The 23411-nt window shown below is 37.3% G+C and overlaps 2 protein-coding genes across 3 annotated transcripts; both read left to right on the forward strand.

The window, feature by feature from the left end:
• The first annotated feature begins 119 nt into the window (after nt 1–119).
• Nucleotides 120–14898, forward strand: LOC109042714 (spermatogenesis-associated protein 20). The gene is made up of 12 exons (XM_019059611.2): nt 120–423; nt 2107–2220; nt 3540–3759; nt 4358–4501; nt 4975–5310; nt 6749–6928; nt 7978–8187; nt 9030–9222; nt 10739–10907; nt 12193–12404; nt 12612–12811; nt 13778–14898. Exons 1-12 carry the CDS (start codon nt 287–289, stop codon nt 14042–14044), a joined length of 2382 nt encoding a protein of 793 aa, XP_018915156.2. The 5' UTR covers nt 120–286; the 3' UTR covers nt 14045–14898.
• Nucleotides 14899–16799: 1901 nt separating this feature from the next.
• mRpS33 (mitochondrial ribosomal protein S33) lies at nt 16800–22189 on the forward strand. Of its 2 annotated transcripts, none has more exons than XM_019059639.2 (3): nt 16800–17080; nt 19576–19724; nt 21845–22189. In XM_019059639.2, the coding sequence occupies exons 2-3, from the start codon at nt 19596–19598 to the stop codon at nt 22067–22069; spliced, it is 354 nt and encodes a 117-aa protein (XP_018915184.2). In that variant the 5' UTR covers nt 16800–17080; nt 19576–19595; the 3' UTR covers nt 22070–22189. The 2 variants fall into 2 exon arrangements, with proteins under 2 accessions (XP_018915184.2, XP_072152081.1); XM_072295980.1 differs by lacking the exon at nt 16800–17080 and adding an exon at nt 17087–17224.
• The last annotated feature ends 1222 nt before the right edge of the window (nt 22190–23411 follow it).

The raw sequence follows: 23411 nt of genomic DNA on the forward strand, positions 1-23411 counted from the left end.
CGAAGTCTGCGAAGCTTCACTGCTTCACTTCCGGCCTTATCAGCAGCCAAGATAATTTTAGGTTAGGTTAGTATATATTCATCCATGGTTAGGTTGCATAGGTTGGTTGGTATGTAATTAGTAAACAAAGTGTGATCAAATTTTTCCTCCGCCTTATTTTATCAATTACATCTATCTTACACTGTCAGTTTTTATGTGCTAATGTGCGAGGACAAATCAAATTGAATCACGATTCATCAGATTCGTGATTCGACTTCCTTTTTTCCTGTCATTCCACGTTAATCATATGACATCAAAATACTTCAGAGGATGGAAGTCAGTTGTGAGAATTCTTTCAGTATGCAACTCAGCTAGCTACAACAGTGGCATCAACTTTTTGCTTTTACCATCAGCTCATCGCAACTTTAGGAGTCAGTCATTTTGGTACGTAGCTTAATTGCTAGTTTCATTCTGCATCTTCAGTTCCAATTCAGGTACCCTTTCGCCCACCCTTTGGTTTTCTGCTCACAAAGAGGATTCCTAAAATGTACCCCTCTAATTCCATTCATATTCAAAAGAGGGAGGGAGGGTCAAGAAAACCTAGGGTGACCATAATTAATAGCTGCTAATGGCTATCTGTTATTAAGGCATTGAGTTTTTCCCCAATGGTTTGTGCCTCGACGGCGCACCATGCAAAGCACCACAACGGAGCACTGACTGTCTGGCCAGGCTGATCACTGCTACTGGTAGCCGGAGGTTCCCAGCCTGATCATGTTGTCACTATGAAGTGGCCCGCATGTTTAAGAATAAGACTATCCAAAAAGAAGGATATTTTTTAAAGGCATATTGCCTCTCATCTAAATTAACAATTTCTCGTTGAAGGAAAAGAATTCTCGTCGAAAATTTTTTTCTCATAGTTGTAATTATTGTGCTTTCTGGCGGTGCGTCACCGAAAGGAAAATCCATTTTTTAGTATCAAGGTAACATGACTTAGTTTTGAATTGTCAAAGACAAACAAATTAATGAAAGACATTTCCGAGTGTCGTGTGTATGCCAGACGATTTTTGCGAGAGCTAATAACCCTTTACTTCAAACCATCTAGAATTGAAAAATTGAATAATCACAGTGAAGATTGCTATGTCATCCAATTTCTCGTTTTTAGTTTTCAAAAAGTCATATCTTTATCCTTAACTTGTTGCCTGCCATGGTGTTTTAGGTACTTATTTCCCCCGGGGCCACAGCCTCTGTTTTAAGTATCTTTAAAACAAAGGAAACCTTTCAGATGTGCATTCCTTTGCTAAAGCCAGGCCAGTCTCAAGCCATAAGCATATTCACGGTTCTGACAGCAGCAGGCGTAAAGGGAGCGCAGCAACGCGAGCTACCGACCAGCCAGCCGAGCTGCCAACCAGCCAGCCGAGCTGCCGAGCCAGTTGTAACCACCATCATGGCCCCTTCAAGGCCTGTCGATATGACGGGCATGGCAGTCAACGTGTTAAGAATTCATTGCATCAGAAATCTTTTGAAAATATTATATATGGAATACCAAGAAATTTGGTATCGGTTTTTCAGTATCATTTGATACGATATTCCTTACGACCTCCTGAGCACCAAGAACTTTAATCAAACTTTCTATCTGCCAATATGGAGGTGAGTGGGGCTGGAAAGTTCATTTTTTCTGGTGGAGATGAGGAATTGTTGCTATGTGCGTGTCGACGCTGTGCTGCACCCCGGATTTTGCCATTATGTGGAGCAACTTAATTATTTTTGTCTATATCGTCTTCCCAGCCTGCAAGGACTCAAAATGCTCTCCTTGGTCACAATAAGCTTTTACAACATTTTCACTAGATAGGCACTGAGTGTTTAAACCCCCATGAAGTCACTTTTTAGCCCTGCTTTTTTCTTGGTTAGCAGAAGGAAATATTGATAATACAAGCTCTTCGCGCCCAGGAGGTGATGAGGAACATTATACAAAAAAGTAGTGAATTTCAATTTACAAGTACGTTAAAATTTTGCATTCGCCAAATTTCTTTATAATCCATGCAAAGTCCTTTACAAGACAATAGAATATGACATCCAAAAGAGCACTTAGCATCTGATTTTATTTTTTTTTCTTTTCTCAAATTTCAGCTCACAAGAAGGTCCCAAAATCATGGCTTCATCCACTACTGTCAAGAAAAAAAACCGGCTAGCTCAAGAAAAGTCACCATATTTATTGCAGCACGCGGAGAATCCTGTGGACTGGTTGGTGAATTTATTGCGAAGAAGAATTTTTATTTGAAGTTAAATGGACACGAAATACAGAGCTTGGAGTTTTAGAGGCAATCTTCTTGGACTTATGGTTTCAAAGGGATTTTTCTCTTAAAGCATGGTCCTTCCAAAGTCTTTCACATAAATTACTGGTCATTGGAAAGGGAACTCCTTCCTAGCATTCATAAACAATGTCAGATAAATTTTATAATTTTAAGAGTAATATCTCTAAAAACTTTTCTACCATTATGGATGAGGTTCTATAAAATAATTTGCTTACTTTATCTTACAATGGACCACTAGACAAGGTAAGAATTTAAGCAATCTGATGTATGTTTCTTAACTAGAATTTTACGTCGAACACGATTCGCACAACGAAATTTACTGAAACCCACTCCTAACAAAGATATTAACTTTTTTATTTCACATTGGTTACGAGGAATTTGAACTACCCGGTCACAAGAAACTCAAAGCTCTACGTGAGTCTAATCGCGCACTACAGCGGTTTCAGCAAGCTCCTCGATCGAGCAATGTTCATTTCCCACCATGTGTTGTTCAAACTATTAGCAATTTGCTGTAGCTGAGCCAAAGTGTCAAGATTGAGGTTGTTAGATTTTTATATCGCAGAGACTGTCATGGTAACGTTTAGCGCGTGATGTGAACCACGTAGAGCATTGAGTTTTCATGAGCGGGTGGTTTGAATTCACACATCAGGAATCATTTTATATCTTCGTAAGGAGTTCATTTCGGCAATTTTGATTGTGCACATCGTGTTCTACGTGAAATTTTAGTTACGAAACATTTATCAGAATGCTGAAATTCGTATCTTGTTTAGTGGTCTATTAGAGACCAGACACTAATATTTTTAATTTTTTGACACTGGTGCAAATTTTTGCTTCAGAAGGTTTAGCAACATCCCCTAAGATCGTTTGAAGAACAAACTTGTCCAAATGATCATGAGAGATGGCAGTGTTAGCCTAGTTGCATAATGAGAAGGAGGGTCCTCATGTCAATAGTGGTGTCATTGGAGAGTGTAAGGGCAGAGCTGCTACAGTCCAGTTCAAAGTTTCAAACATATCTCTCCAATGCTCAAAGCTTAGCATCTATCTATGAATGGTGACTTCTGCGGCTTTTGACAACCTCCTGAGTAGCAATGTGCAATAAAAATATTGAATATTAAAATATAATGCAATCAAATTGCAAATTTTTACATAATTTCGTTAATAAAGGCCGATTTTAATGCTTACATAACAATTGCAGTTTATGTTTTGTACAAATAAAGGATTAAAAAAGTTATGTATAAATTATTTTAGGTACCCATGGGGGCAGGAAGCATTTGAGAAAGCGCGGAATGAAGACAAACTGATCTTCTTATCTGTCGGTTATTCGACTTGTCATTGGTGCCATGTCATGGAGAGGGAATCTTTTGAAAATCAAGAGATAGCAGCAATCATGAATGCTCATTTTGTCAATATCAAAGTAGATCGCGAAGAAAGGCCAGATGTGGATAGTGTTTACATGGCATTTGTTCAGGTAGGTACCCAATACATTTTGACCGATCACATTCAGAGCAATAGCATCTCTACTACTTGCCGTTGCTTTTAAATATGTATTTGGCAAACAGTTTAAGTAGGTGTATAATTTAATCATTAAACACAATAAGTGTTTCGTACGCAAGGGAGGAGAAATAATTGCAAAATTATTTAATCCGAACAATTTACTGGCTATATCATAAAAAGAAATGAAAAGGGAGGCGTCTTTTTACCCAATATAAAGTAATTTGCAAGGAGAGGTTCAGGTTTGGACTTAGTCATTGGTAAAGGGAGGAAAGGGCAAGTAAGGGCTGCCTGGGTTCATTTTACAGGTGCATCTGAGGGCGTGAAAGAGTGCGGAGGAGGAGGAAAAAACCAGAAAAAGTGTGTGAAGTAATACTTTTAGCCACTGCTCCTCCCTAAATTAAATGAATGCTATTTTCAAGGTAACTAAACTTGAAGTTAAATTAACTGATGACAAAATTTCAAGACTTTTCACAAGTGTGCACTAAATACTTTGTGATTTTGACTTTATGAGAAAGAAGGCAGTGAGACTGCTGCAGGAGAGTACATACTCTAATTCTGTTCACTATTTTAAGGTCAGTTCCGGTCATGGTGGGTGGCCTATGTCAGTGTTCCTCACGCCTGATTTGAAGCCGGTTGCTGGTGGCACTTACTTTCCGCCAGAGGATCGCTATCGAAGACCAGGATTCAAGAATGTTCTTCGAAGATTGGAGAAAGAGGTAATTTTTTAATCTGTTAATTTTTTTTTATCAAATGTTGAAAATGGGGGCAAGTAAATGGAGCCTGCATTATAAAGTTGGTTTATCTTTTTTTCTTTTTTTGCAACCTTACAATTTTTTTGCCACCTGCAAGTCAAAATGAGGTACCTAGATGTAAGTCGGGTTGTCAGGCACCTCAAAATTTTGTGATCATTCAGATATTTGGCATTCAAACGTCTAGAATTCATGTGTTTGCCACAACGATTCAGTGAAAGAATTATTTTGGCATGGAATAAGTAATGCTCTGAATACCCTGACATCCATTACCAAAAAAAAAAGCATTTTTCTCTAAATCGTCTGAAAATTGCCTTGTCGGTATTTAACAACTTGACCTCCAGAAACCTGTTACCTCTGAAAGAGCGACATAATTTGTTTTGTTTTAAGTGTCTAGTTTGTAGTATGATTTTCTAATGCTTATTTTGTATTTCTTTCAGTGGAGAGAAAGTAAAGCAGATCTTTTAAGAACAGGGGATAAAATCATAGACATTTTGAAGAAAACCACTATTTTTGATGTCAAGATATCGGGGGAGATTGCAGGGGGATCTGTTCCAGGAGAAGAAGTTTGGCAACATTGTGCCGTTCAATTAGCAGATTCTTTTGACCAACCTTACGGCGGTTTTGGTTATGCACCCAAGTTCCCACAAGTGTCAAACCTTGATTTTGCATTTCACTACTATGCCCACAATCCAGAGAACTCACCAATTTTTGATATGGCCCTTCATACTCTTCAAATGATGGCAAAAGGTGGAATCCATGACCATGTTGGAAAGGTAGTTATGTATATTCATGTTTTTCTTTTCTCTTGAATAACGCGTCTCCAAAACAGTAAAATATGGTTACAAATTAATCAATGACTAATTAACAAAATACTTTGTGAAACTCTCGCACATATTTAGGCGAAAAAGAACTATATCACTGTGGCTGCTCGCTTACTTGAAATCCATTAATTTAAAAAACCTGTTAATCCAAAGGCAAGGTCAAACCCTGTGAAAAAACTCACTACTCAGGCAAAAATTAATGTATCTGTGTCCTGATGTTAACACAAATTTTTTGTAGCTAAGCGGTTTGTTTCACAGCTCTATAGTTTATTTGAAGGAGCCGGATCAAAATGCGATCAAAGTTCAAAGTTTCTGGACCTCACACTCTATAGACCGAAAACCATCTTGCTCTGTAAAAATCCAAATGTATGAGAAAGACACAAAGTTGAAATGAGGGGCTTAGAGGACAAGGCGCATAAGTGCTATTTTTGCTATTTCAAGAAATACTTGTTTGAAGTTTTGAAATTACATAGTTCCTTGAGGCAGAAAGAAAGTTCAAACTGAATTTTTTATGTTTGAACATTGGAATTTGGAAGCAAATTTTTCACTGATTATGCATTCAGACTAGTTTCAATTGAAATCATTAATAACTGGATTTTTTCAAAAAGAGCACTTATGCGCCTTGTCCTTCAAGTCCCTCAAATATGACAGTAAGGTCTAAAAACCGCTAACTGGTGTAGCACATCAAATATCCCTGTAGCAAAAATTTTTTCTTGAAGAAAGAGCTTTGAAAATTGCAGCAAAGTTGGGTTTTCACAATTTTGAAACTATTTATTGACTGTCCAGTTCCATCCACTAAATTTTCGAGAAATGTTTGAGGAGAGCGCATTTTTCTCTAACAAAGCATACTTTGAAAATCTTGTGATTTCAAATTTTTTTGTAACTGTTCTTTACAATTCGAAATCCCGCTTTTTGAAAAAGCTGTTAATTTGAAGTAAACCCTTGGTCTATTGAACTTCAAATTAGCTAACAGCCACTTAAACTGATTTAAAATTATCTGACAAAGTTTACTGTTGTGTCAAATTTTTAAAAAAATCGCAAGTACTGCACTGCACTGTAACCGTATCCTACTTTGAGACCTGGGATGCCTAAGATATGAGCGATGAGAACTGAGCTGAAGGATTTAAGTGAAAATTGTATTTTTTGGAAAATTGATTGTATCGTATCAGCTGGAATTTTCTATGGATCATATCAGAGGTTTTTGAAACTACTTATACAATCATATGAATCCTAGCGCTTCCAGGCTCCTCTCAAAGTTTTATAATAAATATTTGTATATTAAGTATGTATCAGTTTATTTTTATAATTTGTAACTGTCTCTAATTTGTTGAAAAATCATGTTTTTAGTTTCATATTTTTGTCACTTCTAATATTTCTGTCTTCTTTTCAGGGATTTCACAGATATTCAACAGATGAAAGGTGGCATGTTCCCCATTTTGAGAAAATGTTGTATGATCAAGCTCAACTAGCTGTTGCCTACTCAAACGCTTTTCTTCTTACAAAGGATCAACAATATGCAGTTATTGTTAATGATATAATGGATTATGTGAACCGAGATTTAAGTCACAAAGTAAGTTTCAAATGTTCGCTAGGATTGTCCACATTCAATTCCTATTGATTTTAAGATCAGCCTCAATTTAGTTTCAGTTTCTAATACATCATACATACATAAAGGCGCTTTTATAGCGCCGCCTCGCGCTCTGCGACGCCCAATCGCCATTGCCCCCTATCCTCCCAGAGATCAACAGGCAATTGGCACCTTCTGATCTCCTCCTCCACCCCTTGTCGCCAACCTTTCACAGGACGTCCACGCCGTCGCCTTCCGGGAGGAACCCAATCGAAGACCTGCTTGGGCAACCGGTCATCTGCCATCCTTCGCACATGTCCATACCAGACCAACTGCTTGGACCTGATATCGTGCACGATGTCCTTCTCCACACCCATGATCTCGCGTACTTTTACATTGCGGATACGCTCTCTTCTTGAGATGCCAGCAGACCTCCGCCAAAAGTCCATCTCAGTTGCCCTAAGCATGTTTTCAGTGTAATACATCATATCACTCAGTGATATATCACTCTCATGTAATACATCATACAGTCTTTAAAAGTAGCTAAAAAAAAGATGAATAATTTATGGATGGCCAAAGTGTGAAACAATGTATCTCCACTGCGGTGTTTCAACATTTCTGCTCCTATTTTATTTTCTCATAGAGGAACAAGCTAATTTTACAGCTTGAAATTCACACAGAATATTCTGCTGACAAAGGAGACCAATCAAGGAAGTTTCTGGTCGACAGTAATCAACTGGCTGGTACACTGGCGGGCTCTCCAAAGGAAAAATTAAGTATGACAGGAAGTCTGCAACGTCGCAAATGGAGGTACGTAGTTTTGCACTGTGGCCATCGATATTACTGGTGTATTCAATTGTGTCAAAACTCATGATTTCAACCCCCTCCCCTCACACACTCATGAACTATTTTTTGACACTGTAAAGACATTTTAATGAAAATACCAGAATATTTGAGCATTTTTGGACAAGAGTATTTTTGTGAAAATGATTCATTCGGCTCTTGAGACCGTATAATATCGCTCTGGAAGTTATTTTTCTATCTCTTTACAGGAAGGCGGCTTCTATAGTGCTGAAGATGCTGACTCATATCCTGTGCACGGGGCTCCGGATAAAAAAGAAGGTGCATTTTGTGTTTGGACCTACAAAGACATTGAAAAACTTCTATCTAAGCCTAGTTTATCAAAACCAGATTTATTGTTGAAAGATGTGTTCATCGATTACTTCACTGTGAAGCCTACTGGAAACTCTCCGGAAAGTCAGGTAATTTTTTCACACAAAAAATTCAGCTACATGGAACAATGAACCTGAGGATCAATGGGTCCCTGTACAAAGTATGATTTAAAGAACTGCGCTTGAAAAACATTTTTTCTCTTCAATATTTCATGAAGGAAATGAATCTTACAAAGAGAAGTCTAAAAATCAATCTCAGACAAGATATAAGTGTTTGCAGTTGGGTTCAACTGCAAAAATACAAATGATGTAATTTGTACAATCTAACTTTCATTTTATTTGTGTCAAAAATACCTGAAAATATATCGCTCGGGAAACTATACTCAAACTTCCCATTGTATGAATAATTTATTTAATTCATTTTAAAGAGCGAATGTGTGATTCCTTTCTCTAGTTTAGACCTTGTCTATTGGTCATTGAAGATACAGCTACAAAAATGACCCGTTTGCAAATGGGCTTCTGTGCCTTCCACATTGCAAAAGAAACCTGCACCTCTAAAGTTTTACTTTTGTAAATATGAAGATGATTTAATAAGTCTACCACTCAAGAAGTTTATTTCCTCAGCTGGGAATCATGCCAAAATTTGGAAGGGCGGCCAACCGGGCATTGCTGTGATGGTGCGTCTGCAGCAGGTGCAGCTGTGATGAAGGGAGCCTTAAAAATATTAAAGGGAAGAATAGGCTGAAGCCAAAAAAAACTACAGTTAGAAAGAACCTTTCATTATTTTCTATTCTAATTTTAACATAAAAACGACTTTAAATAAATACTTCAAATTATTACACCTTAGAAAACACCCCTGAACATAAAAATATCATATTATTTTTGTTAATTAGTAACTCTATTTAACTCTAAGAACATTATTTTTGTTCCAGCAAACTAATAATGAGCTGTTTGGGCAGAATGTCTTGATAGTCAGTGGGAGTGATACTCAGACAGCCTCAAAGTTTGAACTTTCTCTGGAGGAACTTAAGGCAGATCTTGAGGAATCAAAAAAGTTATTATATGAGGAACGACTGAAGCGACCAAAGCCCTCTTTGGATGATAAGATTCTCACCTCTTGGAATGGTGACTAAATTTTTTTCCCCTCTGAATAGTCAAAATAGTATTTAACACTATTTGAGTGCACATAATTGGAAGTTCAAATTGAAAAACTGTTAAATTTTAATCATCTGTCAATCTGCGGAATTTGTAATTTTGTCCCCTGAAGGTAAATTTGTAGAGGCCAGTTTGAAAACCGTACAAAAACTTTTCCAATGCCAGAATTTTACCAAGATTTTACTGAGGATTTTACCCCAGACAACAACCTTTAGACATTTCCTTTTATTTTAGCTGGTGCTCAGCAACAGTTATCTGAACATCGATTGCTGTGAACATACATCGATAGAGGTTTTTCTCATTTCCCTCTAAATTAAAGAATAATCATTCCTGAAATGGGTTCTGAGTGAGAGAGCTTTGAAAAATTTATTAAAATATTGATGCCAATAAGGTATCCCATGTGCTGCAACCACTTGTTAATCAAATCAATTCAAAGAATTCTTTATCTAATTTCTTCATCTTTTTTTGAACTCTAAACGGTAGAGGAGTACTGAGGCTCAAATTTTGTCAGCTCCATTTGACCGTAATTGTTGCAAAAGGCGACCTCTGAATTCGACTATAAATCGGAAAAATTATATTATAAACTCAAGCTGCTCGCAAGTTGAGCTTTTTTTACCGCAAACTTGAGCCATTCTTAGTTTTTGAACGGTGCAAACCATCAATCAACAGCAAAATAACAGAGTCAACATTTTTGCTTCAACTTATGACGGATTGCTAACCTGCCAACAAAGTCCGGACCCAGGAAGCCATCCTTGAGCTTTTGCATTATCAGTCTGCTGTATCGTTTTCTTAATTATGTTTAATGATCAACACCAAGATGGATTGAATGATAGTTTTCAAAAGCAGACCTCAATGCCTCAGGGGCGGATCTACTGTATTTTACTTCAATTCTCGACTCAGTTCAAGCTTTACCACTTGCCCAGCCAATCCTTGGTGCCCCAAAAGTCACAATTTCTATTTAGTATTGTTACGGTTTTGTGAATACAAAAGTTCTATCAGGCAACTTTATTGGTTTAATCATTGCTATTCTCCCTTTTGAGTACTATCTCTCATCCCAATAGCCAAATTACATATTGAAACTGCACGGCCAGACAAGAAATAGCCTTCTCTTATCCATGCAAAGTATCGAATTTCAATGTTTTATCGGGCTTCTTTAAACATCCAATAATCAGCCTGCAGGCGCACATTCAAGCCGTTCTATACCTCGACTGCTGTGGTATTAGGACTGCTTGACAGTGTCCAGAATAATGGGAATTCGTTTAAATCGTTCACTATATGCATGAAAGAAAGAATAGTGCAAAAATTATATTTTTCTCAAAACCTCCATGTTCCTAAAAATCTGTCATCTCTATCTGAAATCTTGTAAAATTATACTTGCAGATTGAGACCTTCTGCACTTTATTTTAGATTTTGTTCAAGTGGCTCTTATTGCAAGGCTTTTCTTTCTGATGTACTTACCGTGTACTTATAAATCTCTCTCATGCAGGTTTAATGATTTCTGGCTGCGCCAAGGCTTCGCAAGCTCTTCATTCTGAAGAATACAAAAATCGTGCTTGTCAAGCAGCAGAATTTGTGAGGAAACATCTCTGGTGCAGTGAAAAGAAGCAACTCTTTCGATGTTGTTACACGGACAGCAACAGATGTATCACCCAAGTGTAAGTCAACATTCAGTCAATTTATGCCTTCCAAAGCTTTTTGGGAAACAACAATTCCTCCTTTAGGAACTTTCTGCTCAGCAAATTTAAGAGCAAAGTTTAATAATTCAGTTTTTTAACATCTTATCTTAATTTTGAAATAAAGTTACAAAGAAGTTAAGCTCTGTATTTTATTCACTCATTATTTTGTACGTAATCATGAACAGAATAAAGTAATTCAATTCACAGGCAGAGGTGCTTTTTTTTCATGTGACATGTTCAATAGTACTGTATTAATAGTACTGTTTAATGGTATGGCTGAATTGGAAGGAGGTATTTTATTATGGTTCCCCGCTAATGTCAGACCTGGGTCAAAGACCATGCAATGAGCATCAATCATTATGAGTAAATGATGAATTTGCGTGCCTTTCATGTTCTTGTTTACAGCTTTAATAAAGAAGAAGAGAATTAAAACATGAGTAAACAAGGCTAAAACATTAAAAACACTAAAAGGCAGGACGTTTCGAACTGTTACCAGTTCATTTTCAGCTGCAAAAAAACACATAAAAATGCAGCTGAGAATGAACTGGTAACAGCTCGAAACGTCCTGCCTTCTAGTGTTTTTAATGTTTTAGCCTTGTTTACCAATGTTTTAATTCTCTCCTTATTTATTCATAAATTCGGGCTATGTTTTTGTGCTTTATCATTATTTACAGGTTTATGTTTGTATATTTATTCATTTATAATGACAACACATAAAAATTGGGGTACAGCTTGTGAATACACAAAACAAAACAGGCCCGTTTTGGGCCTTATTTATTTATTTAAGTATGTAATTCCTGCTCATTTTGTTTTTTCGACTTTTGCTGGGTTATATCTCCCACTTATTAAAAGTTTTCCAGGCGGAATAGGTATGTTGTTGAACAGACTTCGGCTCACACCGGGGCTTGGAAAGAAAGTTCTTGAACAAACTGTGTTATTTATTAAATTCATTTCCAAATAGTTAACTGGTAACTACTGCTCAATAAAACTCCGTATGAGTTAACAGTAACCCCCTCAGAAAAATATAAGGATTAAAGAAAGGTACATACAAGCATTTCAAGATGGATAAGCAGACCACTATAAAACGATTTCAAGGGAAAGCCTGAATAACACTGCACATAAAGTGGTTTCTTTTATATCTGTTATTGGGCAGTATGTTGAAGGAAAGTAAGATGTTTTAAATGTCTCTCAACAAATCCCCGCAAAGTAACTCTTATACATTTTTTCCACTAACAGTCTAATTTCAGCCCATTTTTCCTTACAGACCTGAACCAGTGTTTGGTTTCCTGGATGACTATGCATTCTTGATTCAAGGATTGATAGACCTGTATGAGACTTGTTTTGATCCAAAATGGCTCGAGTGGGCTTTAGAATTACAAACCATTCAAAACAATCTATTTTGGGACACAGAAGGATTTGGTTACTTTGACACTGCAGTCGGTGATGCTCAAAATAATTTGTTGAGATTAAAAAGAGGTGAGTGATATTTCAGTCTTTCATATATTGAAGATATCTTTTTTTCCTCTGTCTAATTTTCCTCTTCTTAAGAGGAACAGATCATTCAGGTCTCCTTTTATTTATGAATTTAAAATAATGTGTCTTAGTTTAATTAATATTTATGTAGTACTGTAAAGGAATTTTTAAAGCCTTGCAAAAAATATCAAAATTTACTTTTGTTTTTAGATTATGATGGAGCAGAACCATCAGGCAACTCCATAGCGGCTAAGAATTTGGTCCGGCTGTCGGCGATATTTGATAGTGATGAATTAGATGAGAAAGCTAAGCAACTTCTATCTGCATTCACAAGTAGGATGACTAGAGTGCCCACATCTGTCACTCAATTACTGTGTGCTCTCATCATGTACCATAGCTCTCCTACTTTAGTAAGTTTATGAGTTTTTGGATTAGTTTCTCATTTAAGAGGGATGTTCAGAAGATTTTTTAGCAATTTTGTTTTGTGGCTAGATGTCATTTACATGTGCATACATTCCAGTCCCAAGAAGATTGTGCTGAATGTTTTGTTTTTCACAGCACTTCCGGGGGCAGGATGGTGCCTCGATATTTTAAGTCCTGAAAGTAAGATCTAATCATTTTTGGCAACTTTGGAAAAAAGAGCCTCCTGCCTCAGTCTTCTGAAAGTAAAAATGAGGAGGCCATGTGCCTTGTGATTTTCATTGATGTCCTCAAACATTTCTTGAGATAAAATTGAGAAGCCTCATGTTCCAATTTTTTTAAAATTTAACTTGTGTAAAAATTTATTCGACCCTCCACACTTACAATTTTTTAAAAAGAGTGAATAATTGAACGATTTTTGTTCTAATAATTTTGCTAAAGTCGTATCTCATTATAATGTTTTACCAGTGCAGCATTCATTTTTTCAAGTCCTGGCCAGTTTTTTCTTGTTGTTTAGAAAGAAAGTACTACTTTTAATCCCCTTCAAAAAAGTCGTTATGAAGTACATAAATTCGTATTTTCGTACGAATATGTATTGTATTTTGCCATTTTTTATGGGAAAAACGTCAGAAATGTCAAACCTTCAATATTGACTGAATCTTAATTTTGCTTTAGACACCATTTAGACACATTTAAGAGGAATCAGCTTTACTGGATCAGACGTAGCCTAATTTTCTCTGATGTTTTATTTTTGAAACAGAAAACCAAGTAAAACTGAAATCTGAAATTTTGTGAGCAATTTGCAGAAAGTTTAAAGGCGTAAAGCAGTTCAGTTCTCTATTAAAGAGGTTACTTATAAGAGAAAATAAGACAGGGTAAGGCTGATGCCCTTTAAATCTGTCCAATTTTAAACGAATCTGTCTCAAAAATAATCTCATGTTCCCGTACTTCCACAGATTTATGTCACAGGCAAGACAGAGAATGCTGAAACGAGTGCTCTGTTGAAGGCAGTCCACAGTGTTTACGTACCAGACCGCGTGCTGATTCTAGCAAACGGTGCAGAAGACAGTGTTCTCTACAAGAAGAATGAAACAATTAAGAAAATGAAAGCTGTGGAAAATTCTCAGGCTGCTTACACCTGCAAATCCAAAACTTGCTCACTGCCTGTCACCTCTCCAAATGAGTTGATTGACGCTATCAATCCAATCAAAACAGTAAAATAATGCCTGTCGGTTACATGTATAAGATTTAGTAGATTATTTCTGTTTCTAAGCTTTCAATTCTGTATTAAGATACAATTTTTGGGTTATCAACAAAATATTTTGTTTTATTTCCTGGCTAGAAGCGCATCAAAAGGACAGCTCCAAGATCCATTTTTGTAAGTCACATTGCATTTTCAACACACTCACCAACTTTGTCTGCTTCATTTGCAACATTTGATTTTTTGTTGGTGCCATTTGAGTGAAAATCATCTTGCACAGATCTCATCCTTTAATTTTGTAGCCCAGGCTAATAAGCAGTTATGACAGTGTCATGATAAAGAATGATCCATATAACTCTACCTGTGAAATAGGTGTGATGTAATCGCGATCTTAATGTGATAAAGCTCACCTCTTACGAAAGCTTATACCTACTTTTCCTCTTACATTCTTCATCCTACACTTTAAAATACATAGACTTCTTAGAAAAATATTTTTCCATCCTGCCAATGTTGTATCTGAATATCTGAGGAAATATTGGGAAAGGAAAAGCACACGAGTTCAGGAAAAAGCATGTCTTTTCAGTAGTACAACACAAGGTGTCAAAGACGTAACAGAGTTACCAAATCGGGTACACAACAGTCTCCCTAAAAAAAATCAAGACTTCTTTAACAAATCAAAGAATCTAAGGAGAACTCAGGATACTCAGTGCACCTATGTTCGAGCATCTATTAATAATTCAACTGTGGCTTATAGTGTATTTTTCGAAGGAAATACACTATTTTTATACTTTAATATCTGAAATATTAAGCAAGCACTTTAAGAAATCTGAATCATGTATGTTGAAGTCAATAAAAACACTGTTCTTTTTGTTATAAGTATGTTTATTTTTTATTTTACTTCAACTGCTACTATTTGCCTGTTTTGAGAATCCCCCTCAATGAGAATTATATAATTTTCATGAGCAGATTGTAATAGGAACCTAGATTATACCATTTCTGGCTCAACTGTAAAATCACTTAGGTACTCAGGTATATCGACGGTGTAAGTCGGCAATCACACATCTTGTTGGCGGAGTCTGAAAATCTCTGCCTCTTTGTCATTTGTTTAAAAGAGAACAAATTGACATCATTCCTCGAAGTTTTTGCAGAATTTTCTTCGCGCAGAGAGGGAAAATCACGGCAATTTTAAAGAATTGCTTTGAGTAGTTTTTTATTTAAAAAATAAAGTATGACGGCAAGTCTGCGACGTCTCAAACTGAGTTATGTAATTGCTGACTTACACTGTCGATATGCATAATTGCATAGGGATACTAATTTTGTATTTGTTGTCTCTAATCTGAGCATGATACTGTTTACTGCAGTAACCTGATTGCCAAACGCAAGAACAAAGTCCAATCACTTGGTGCTCGTCATCCTTTCCAAACTAGAAATTTTTGAAGTTCGATCATGGGAATAACTATTTTAAGTTTCTTCAACGGAAATTTCACATGGGAATCGACAAAGAATATCAGCCTATCAGAGACTGCGTCCTTCTTTAGACCACTTTTTTGGACTTTTTTAGACCCTTAACCATTAGCTACCTACTCTGATCTAGACAAAGCATATAAGGTGCCGCACTGCTGCACAGTGGAGTGAATGAATGGGAGAGGTCGAGCATGATATGAAAATGTTTTAGCTTTTATCCTGCAAAGCATGGTAGGCAGAAGTTTCAAAGTGGTTCGATTAATTTTCTTGTCAAATTTTCTTTGTAAAGTCTCGATGACAATTTGTGACTAGGTAAACATTGAAAGCAATTTTACTTGAACTGTATCCAAACAATTCATGTCCGACTACTTCTAGAAGCCTGTGCTACTGTGCGCCAAGCGCCATGTCTTCGTTGCACTTGCGCTCTGGTTGTAACTGATTAGGTTACATTTTTCACGGGTTGGCATCCAGATATTTGTCAGACTCTTACCAAAATTATCTCTTCCATCACCATATAATAGCAACAACATTAGCATAGACATTCTTGGTAAGAGGTGGCATAGTATTCCGGAGAACCCAGAGAATTTTGTTTCAAATATTAAATAATATTAATGCTTCTCTGAAAGAATAAAAAATAGACCATAGACACAAAATCTGTATGCCAATAGTTCTTGTCAACGAAAACTTGCCACATCAACTTAATCTAAAGTTCAGGAAAATACATAAGCCAACTTTAGTACTATCATTTCCATGCAAACAGTCAACCTTGCATTAGTCGAGGAATGATGAATACAGTTTTAACTATGCCATAGAATTTCTACTATTTGGAGTTGTGATATGAAGACAGTAGTAGCTTCATCGTTGGCATTTTTATTGGCCAACTGAAGTTCACAGCGGAACTTATATCTACTTGGTGGTAATGACGGTATCATGAAGGACCTCATCAGGGGGTGTTAGGTAAAAATTAGCCATAGGTAGGTATTTCGATCCTTTGAGATTCTTTCATCATTCATTAAATTTAAGTAAAATAATTGTAAAAAAAAAACTCTTAAAAATAATAAACTGATTTTTTAACACTTTGCTAACGTAAATCTTACTTTAAAAAATTGTATGTGTAAGAGGAAGTATTATGGAACTCGCAGAATCTGTTATCATCATAATAAATAGCACAACTTTCCCCTGCGATTCGAATCTCCCGCGTAGTTACAATTAAAACATGCGAACTGCGCGCGCACCAGAGTCTCACTTTTGGTCGCCTCATGTCTCCCGTGTGTGGCACCATGGTGGCACCGCAAGCACTCCTGTTCTCCGTTGCTGTTCTCCTGTTGTTGTATCAGCAGCATACCAATCACTTCTTTCTCATTATCAGAAGAATTGATAAACTGATGCACCGATCAATCATAATCTAATCTAATAGTTATTGTTTTATTGTGATGATGTGTTTTATGTACGAATAACTTGAAATGAAGAAATGAAAAGTGTAGTGAAAGTAATTGTTAATGGTTCTAGAATACAACTCACTCATCCGTGTTTGTAACTGAATAGATGTGTTGAAAAGTGCTCAGCACATATTTGATTCCCATACTGGTTTTAGGTAATTTCATATTATATCAATTACAATTAACTTATGCTTATGGTGGATTTTGCACTGGCATAATGATTCTCTAACAAATCGATCCATAGATAATTTCTCACATTCTAGGAATTCTATGAAGATTCCGTCGAACTTCAACTGGAGGTTTTTTCATGTATGTAAAAATCTATTCCAGCAGCCCGACTATTGAAACTATGTCAGCCCAACACGACAAGACATAGCCATATCTCAACAATGCAAAATATCGCAATTCGATGTCATCGGGCTGCTTTTAACTTTCAATAATCAGCCTGCGGGAGCAGGGCCGGACTGGCTAAGGCAGCTAGGCAGCGATCGCTGCCTAAGAATTGTTGGCTCAGGGGCCCCGAAGGGGCCCCTGAGCCGACAATTCCTGAATTTATTCTTCAATAAATGAAATGAATCCATGAAAAAGTGAAAAATCCTTGAATTTATTCTTCAATAAATGAAATAAATCCTTGAAAAACCCTCGTTTTTTCCAGTCCTTGAGGGTTTAACTCATAAAACCTTCTCTGAGGCCCCTACGACCGGAAAAAGGTAACCTCAGGGGCCCCTGAAAGGGCCCCTCAGCGATCGAAAAATATGAGCTTCAAGGGCCCTGGAGCGGCCCTCGAAGCTATATTTTCCCGGCCTCTAAGGGTTTTTTACTTTAAACAGCATGACTCTTTCTCTGAGACCCCTATAGTCCGAAGAAGGTCACTTCTGGGGCCCTTGAAAAGATGTCAGCAGGGGCCCCTGACCCTGGGCTCGAAAAAAAGAGTTTCACTTTCAGGGGCCCTTCCGGGTCTCGAAAGCTCTTTTTTCCGGTCTTTGAAGGTTACCCACTTTAAGATGACTTCTTTTTTGAGGCGCCCCTACTGGCCCTGCAGCCGGGAGAAGGGAACTTCAGGGGCGGGGCCTCTGAAAAGATACCAGCAGAGGCCCCTGCGTAAAGTTTGAGGAGGTTATGTGCTTCTTTATCAACAAGAGAAATCGCCGAATTTTTCAAAAAATATCTAAAAAATAGGTGACATTTTCGGAGGCGCTATTTATCAAATTTCAATGCGAAAAGAGCCTAAAACTTCTATTTTCAGGGGTTAAATTTTCAAAATTTTCCGGGGGAGGACCCCCGGACCCTCCTCCATCCCTGGGGGGCGACCCCCCAGACCCCCCATAGGGGCCCAGTTTTTACGTCAGGGGCCCCAAAATCCTAGTAGCTGCCTAACTTTTTTTACGCCAGTCCGACTCTGTGCGGGAGTGATTCATTCCCAGCTTCGCCTAAGATCGTAATGATGTGCCATGTCTAGCATTACATAGTGAGATTAATAAACTCAGTAAATTTTCGGACAGAAAGTTGGTAATTTTTTGGCCAATATGCGTTTGAGTTCAGTTTAGAACTGAAGATCTCAATACAGAGGGAAAAAGCTCATTTGAGCCCAGTTTTCCCTCTATGAAATATGCTGTTCGGTGCAACACTAGTTACGACCATTCTGCAGGGGGGCAACAGCAGACGCATTATGGGTCTAATTGGATGCATTATCAGTGCAGTGCAGCCTCCTGTATTTTCTTAATTTTTCGAATGGTCGTGATCAGTATTGCGCCACACAGCATATCTCTTTGAAGGAAAATTGTGCTCAATTGAGCTTTTTCCCTGTGTATGGAGGTTTTCTGTTTTTAAGTAACTGAACTCTTACGCACTTTGGCCAAAATATTACCAACTTTCTGTCTGTACAACTTGTGCAGGAAACCGCGATCAGTTTGCATCAGGAAATTTTGATGTTAAAGCCAGAAAAATATTCATAGCCCCCGTCTATTTTTCTAAACAATCACTAAGTAACAATGAAAGTAGTGCAGATGTGTCCAAGCATTGCCGTCCAAGTTTTGCGGACCTTCCCTATACCGGCACAGACCAAAAGTATATGGGAAAACTCTTCCCTAACTTAGTAAGTCCATACGCTCGTCCAGCCCTCTATGAGTTTTCCCGTGCGTCTGTTTCACTGCTTCTCCTTTGAGAGTGTTTTATGTTTCCTCATTTTATTGATTTAAAATGACATGATTTTATAAACATAATTATTCATGTCTAAGTAGTACGAAAGCTGGGTATTATTTCGGAATTTGATAATTTTTGCCTTAATTTATATCCCATTCTTACTGAAATTCATTCATTTCATTAATTGTCTGCTCATTTTTTCTGTATCAGTATATTTATGTGTATGGTTACTCTGATTATTTTGTATTCTTACTTTTCAATGCCGCCAATTGATTCAACTACATTACGCCAATAAAACTACATATACTTTTACTACAATAATACCCTGGTGACGGATGACCGAAATAATGTAGTACTTTCTGCATTACCAGAGACAATGCATTACCTTATGTTTTATTCAGATCATATTCCAGAGAGCGTATGGACTTTTAACCTAAACGTGGATAGAAAAAGAACATCTATGAGAAGTTAAATTGGTTAATCATCCTTGGCTTTTTTTTTCTTTTAGCCCATCTGCAAAAACTCACAATGAAGCACCATCTGTACCAATATAAGAACCTGACAAAGTTGACAACACCTTATGCCTCTAGAATCACGCACTTGAGCAATCAGATTTTTGGTGAAGTTGTACGACCAACGCCCAGAAAGGCAATGAAAGTGAGTTATTCATTCCTGTCTTTTTTATTTATTACTGCTGTTTAACCATAATACCATAGAACAAGACCCTTCCAGAAAGGCTACTGTTGGTTTTCCCTGCAAGATCGTATGAAAGGTGCCCCAATCGAATGACGAAAACTTTCGGAATCAATTTTCCTGACCCCCAAAAAACTTCAGTATTTTATTGTAAAGATTTATTTTTGTTTCGGCCATTGTGAAGGGGGATATGACACCTCCAAGTTTCAAGAAGAAAAGTTGTTTGCTTTTTTATTTAAATTTTAGCCGCAGTTATCAACAAAATTATTGAAGGTACATGGAAGGTTTTATGCTCTTGTACATTTCTTGTGATTAAGAAAGTAAAAAATGAAAACATGCAGGTACCCTTAACCCTAGGGTGCTGGTAATAACCCTTTTATCAGGCATTCTAAAAATCTAGGACTTGCACTTAAATATTACTGATCATATTACTTTATGTATATATTATTCTACCTCTCCTTTTCTATTGCTAATGATTAATATATATTTATTCTACCTCTCCTTCTCTATTATTGCTAATAACTGTTAAATATCTTCTTTTCATCTATTAATTTAATATATTTAAGTTTTTAGTTTGGTTTTGCCTGGTTTACCTACATGCAGGTGTCTATCCCCCCCCCCCCCCCCCCCCCCTAAAATGTAACCCCTTCTAGAATGGCTTGAACGAACAAATGTCATGAAGCAAAATATATAGTCTTATTTTGGTCTAAAGAAAATATCCCTGAAGGTACGGCAATTAAGGCGCGGAATGCCGCCGCGGAATCGTACGCGGCGGACGGAAGGGAAATCTGTTACACGCGTTTCAATGGGAGCGGCAACTAAGGAGCGGAGCGACGCCGCGGCGTCCGCGGCGTCACGGCGCTCCGATCTGTCGAGAACAGATCGGAGCGGAATCCCTCGGAGATTCCGCCTCGTCCGCCGAGGTTTTCGATGATTTTTCATGTCTATGTGCCGAAACGTGGATCGCGGTGGAGAAACCAATGGAAAATTGCGGGCCATCGTGACTTATTGGATTCATGAAAGAAAACATTTTTTTAGCAAGATATCAACGCATGGCAATCCTACCTCGTACCAGGTGCAAATAATACCACACAAATAGTAAAAGAAACATGACACATTTTTTCCAGGAAATAAATCTATAAAAACAAAACGGAATAACTATTTCATGGCTTTTTGGCATCTGAAAAATGTATTTATACGTTGCTATATATCTATAGAGAAACCTCTTTTTTTGAACATCATGGCTGAAGTAAAAAAATTGGTGTCTTTGCTTGCAATGTTGCAACTCTCTGCTCAAGCTTCATTCGTTAATTTGAAACTATTGATAGGGAGCTTATCTTGAACTTTTTGTAAACATTTTATTGCTGTATGTTGGAGTTTTTTGCCAACGTGCGTCAAAAATTGTTTTGCTCATTCAAAAATACTTTTAGAAATTTTGCAAAGGGATATTTTGACTGGTATTCTCGTAAAAAATATTAGAGTTTTTGAAACGTGGTGAATGTTCATTGTAGCAAGGCACAACACACCTACAGTCGTGAGTTATCATCGGATACTGAGGACGAGACTGCCGACGGACGCGGCGGAATTTTGGAGGCGATTCCGCTGCTTAGTTGCCGGGCACGGCGGAGCGGAAACAAACTCGACGCCTCGCTCGCTCGGGTCGTCCGCCGCGTCAGATTCCGCGGCGGCATTCCGCGTCTTAATTGCCGTACCTTGAATAACTTTTCGCCATTTGATTTGGAATATCCTTCATGGTCACTTTTGTGAGCAGATTCTTAGTTTTATCAGAAGCAGGAAATTTGAACTGTAGACGCTAGCAGAAGCTGTAAAGCACCTGAAAATGGCAGCAGCTCTACCAGTTTGTTGTGTATTTGGGAAGAAAAAGCTTGGCAGACACAGGCTTCTCACTGGTTTCAGGAATCAGATGGCGGACTGTTGCCCTTTTAGTTTTTCTCACTCAGAATGTTAGAACCAACACTTTTGTCTTTTCACCATAAGATCAGTCCTGTAAGCGCTATCATAATTTAGGCAACAATGTTTTACTGGAGGTTGCGTATTATTTAAACTTTGCTTCTATATTCCAGGTTGTTCAGTTGCATAGCCAGTTGCCCGTTTACAAGAATCCTTTATTTGTTGCATATTACCCTCGACATGTGAAAATGGGATGGCTTATACGTAAACTCAGAGAATATGGATTGTTCCGAGATGAGCATCAAGATTTTACTGAGGAAATGAGAAGACTTCGAGAGTTACGCGGTAAAGTTTGGGTGAAAGGCGTGAAAAAAGAGAAAAAGTCCACCTTCTTGTAAAAATGTTTTGTCTATCAATTCAGTATGTTCTAGTTTCCATATTTTTGTCTGATTTTTGTTGCACTGAGAGTTGTGCTCTTTCAGTTGATTGTTAAACAAATAAATTTTGTTCACTTTGTACTCACAGTTTTTCCTTGTTTAGTTGTCCACATCCGCTGTTTTTACAAAGAACTTCTTTTTAAGCATAAAATGAACCACCCAGCTGATGTAAGAGAGGTAGCGGGATTGATATTGATAAAATTGTGATTACTGTTGAGTTTTTCAATGTTTTTTTGGAAAAACATAAATATTTCGTAACTTTCAAAAAAAATAAGCAACAAACTATATCATCAGTCTTTTAGAATAGGGAAAAAATAAAAAAGGGTGCTGTTTCCCAAAGACCTGCATAAAATAGGTCTTATTAACTTCTATTATTATTGTCATGTGCTCATATACATGATCCTCGAGGAGATTAATGAGTATAACCGGAAAATATAAGGACAATCGACTATAGATTAGGAAATTCTGAGTGCTTCAAGCATTTTTCAAACATTTAATTTAATTCATTTTACAAAGGGTGTCCCAAAAGTACTGCACCTTGCCCTGTTTTGTGAAACGGTTAAAGCCATTGACATACAGTTTAGACAGGTCTCTAAATTGAATCTTTCACTTGAAAACATGACATGAGTGCAGGTCTCTAACTTAAAAATTGCCAAAGTTATATCATTTCAAAGTTGACATGCAAAAATTGACCATGGCGTTTATCCGGCACTCTTTTCCAGTAAGAAAAAAAATGCGAGTAGCTAAAAGAGAAGAAAACCAGTTTATTCAAAAAAGTTAACAATAAAACTTACTGAAATTTGGAAAGTTAATTCTCTTTGTCTGATGAGTATACAACATTGACCTTTCCAAAGTATTTGCCTTCACCTTTGATGCAAAGTTCCAATCATTCTCTCCACTTGACAAGAAATGTTTTCTTTGAATTCTTCTGAAGGGATGGATTTTAAGAAATTTTGAACAGCAGACTGAAAACCTTCGATTGGGTTAAATCTTCTGCCTCTTAAATTTGTTTAAGTTCTGGAAATGGCCAAAATAGCTCGGAGCCAGGTTTGGGCTGTACAGGGAGTTCAGGAGGCAAACAACACTCTTTCGCTCCATGAATTCTTGCGTAAACTTTGCCATGTGTGGTCGCGCATCATCCTGATGCAGAGGCCAGGTTCTGCGAATTTATGGACGCTTCCCTCTGATGTGTCTCTGGAGTCGCTGCAAGACTATACAGTAATATTCTATGTTTATGGTCTCATTTTCCGTGACAAAATGTTGATAAGTCATGTTTTGAAAGTCAGAGAACTGTACTAAAAAA

The sequence above is a fragment of the Bemisia tabaci genome, chromosome 2 (genome assembly GCF_918797505.1).
Source record: "Bemisia tabaci chromosome 2, PGI_BMITA_v3".
In the NCBI taxonomy this organism is placed as follows: domain Eukaryota; kingdom Metazoa; phylum Arthropoda; class Insecta; order Hemiptera; family Aleyrodidae; genus Bemisia; species Bemisia tabaci.

Bases quoted from the DNA above. Each gene is read 5' to 3' on its own strand.
- LOC109042714 (XM_019059611.2), top strand. From the start codon at position 287: ATGACATCAAAATACTTCAGAGGATGGAAGTCAGTTGTGAGAATTCTT. The intron at 6,929-7,977 runs GTAAGTTTCAAA...ATCTCTTTACAG, and splicing joins ACCGAGATTTAAGTCACAAA to GAAGGCGGCTTCTATAGTGC. The intron at 8,188-9,029 runs GTAATTTTTTCA...TTTTTGTTCCAG, and splicing joins GAAACTCTCCGGAAAGTCAG to CAAACTAATAATGAGCTGTT.
- mRpS33 (XM_019059639.2), top strand. From the start codon at position 19,596: ATGAAGCACCATCTGTACCAATATAAGAACCTGACAAAGTTGACAACA. The intron at 19,725-21,844 runs GTGAGTTATTCA...TCTATATTCCAG, and splicing joins CGCCCAGAAAGGCAATGAAA to GTTGTTCAGTTGCATAGCCA.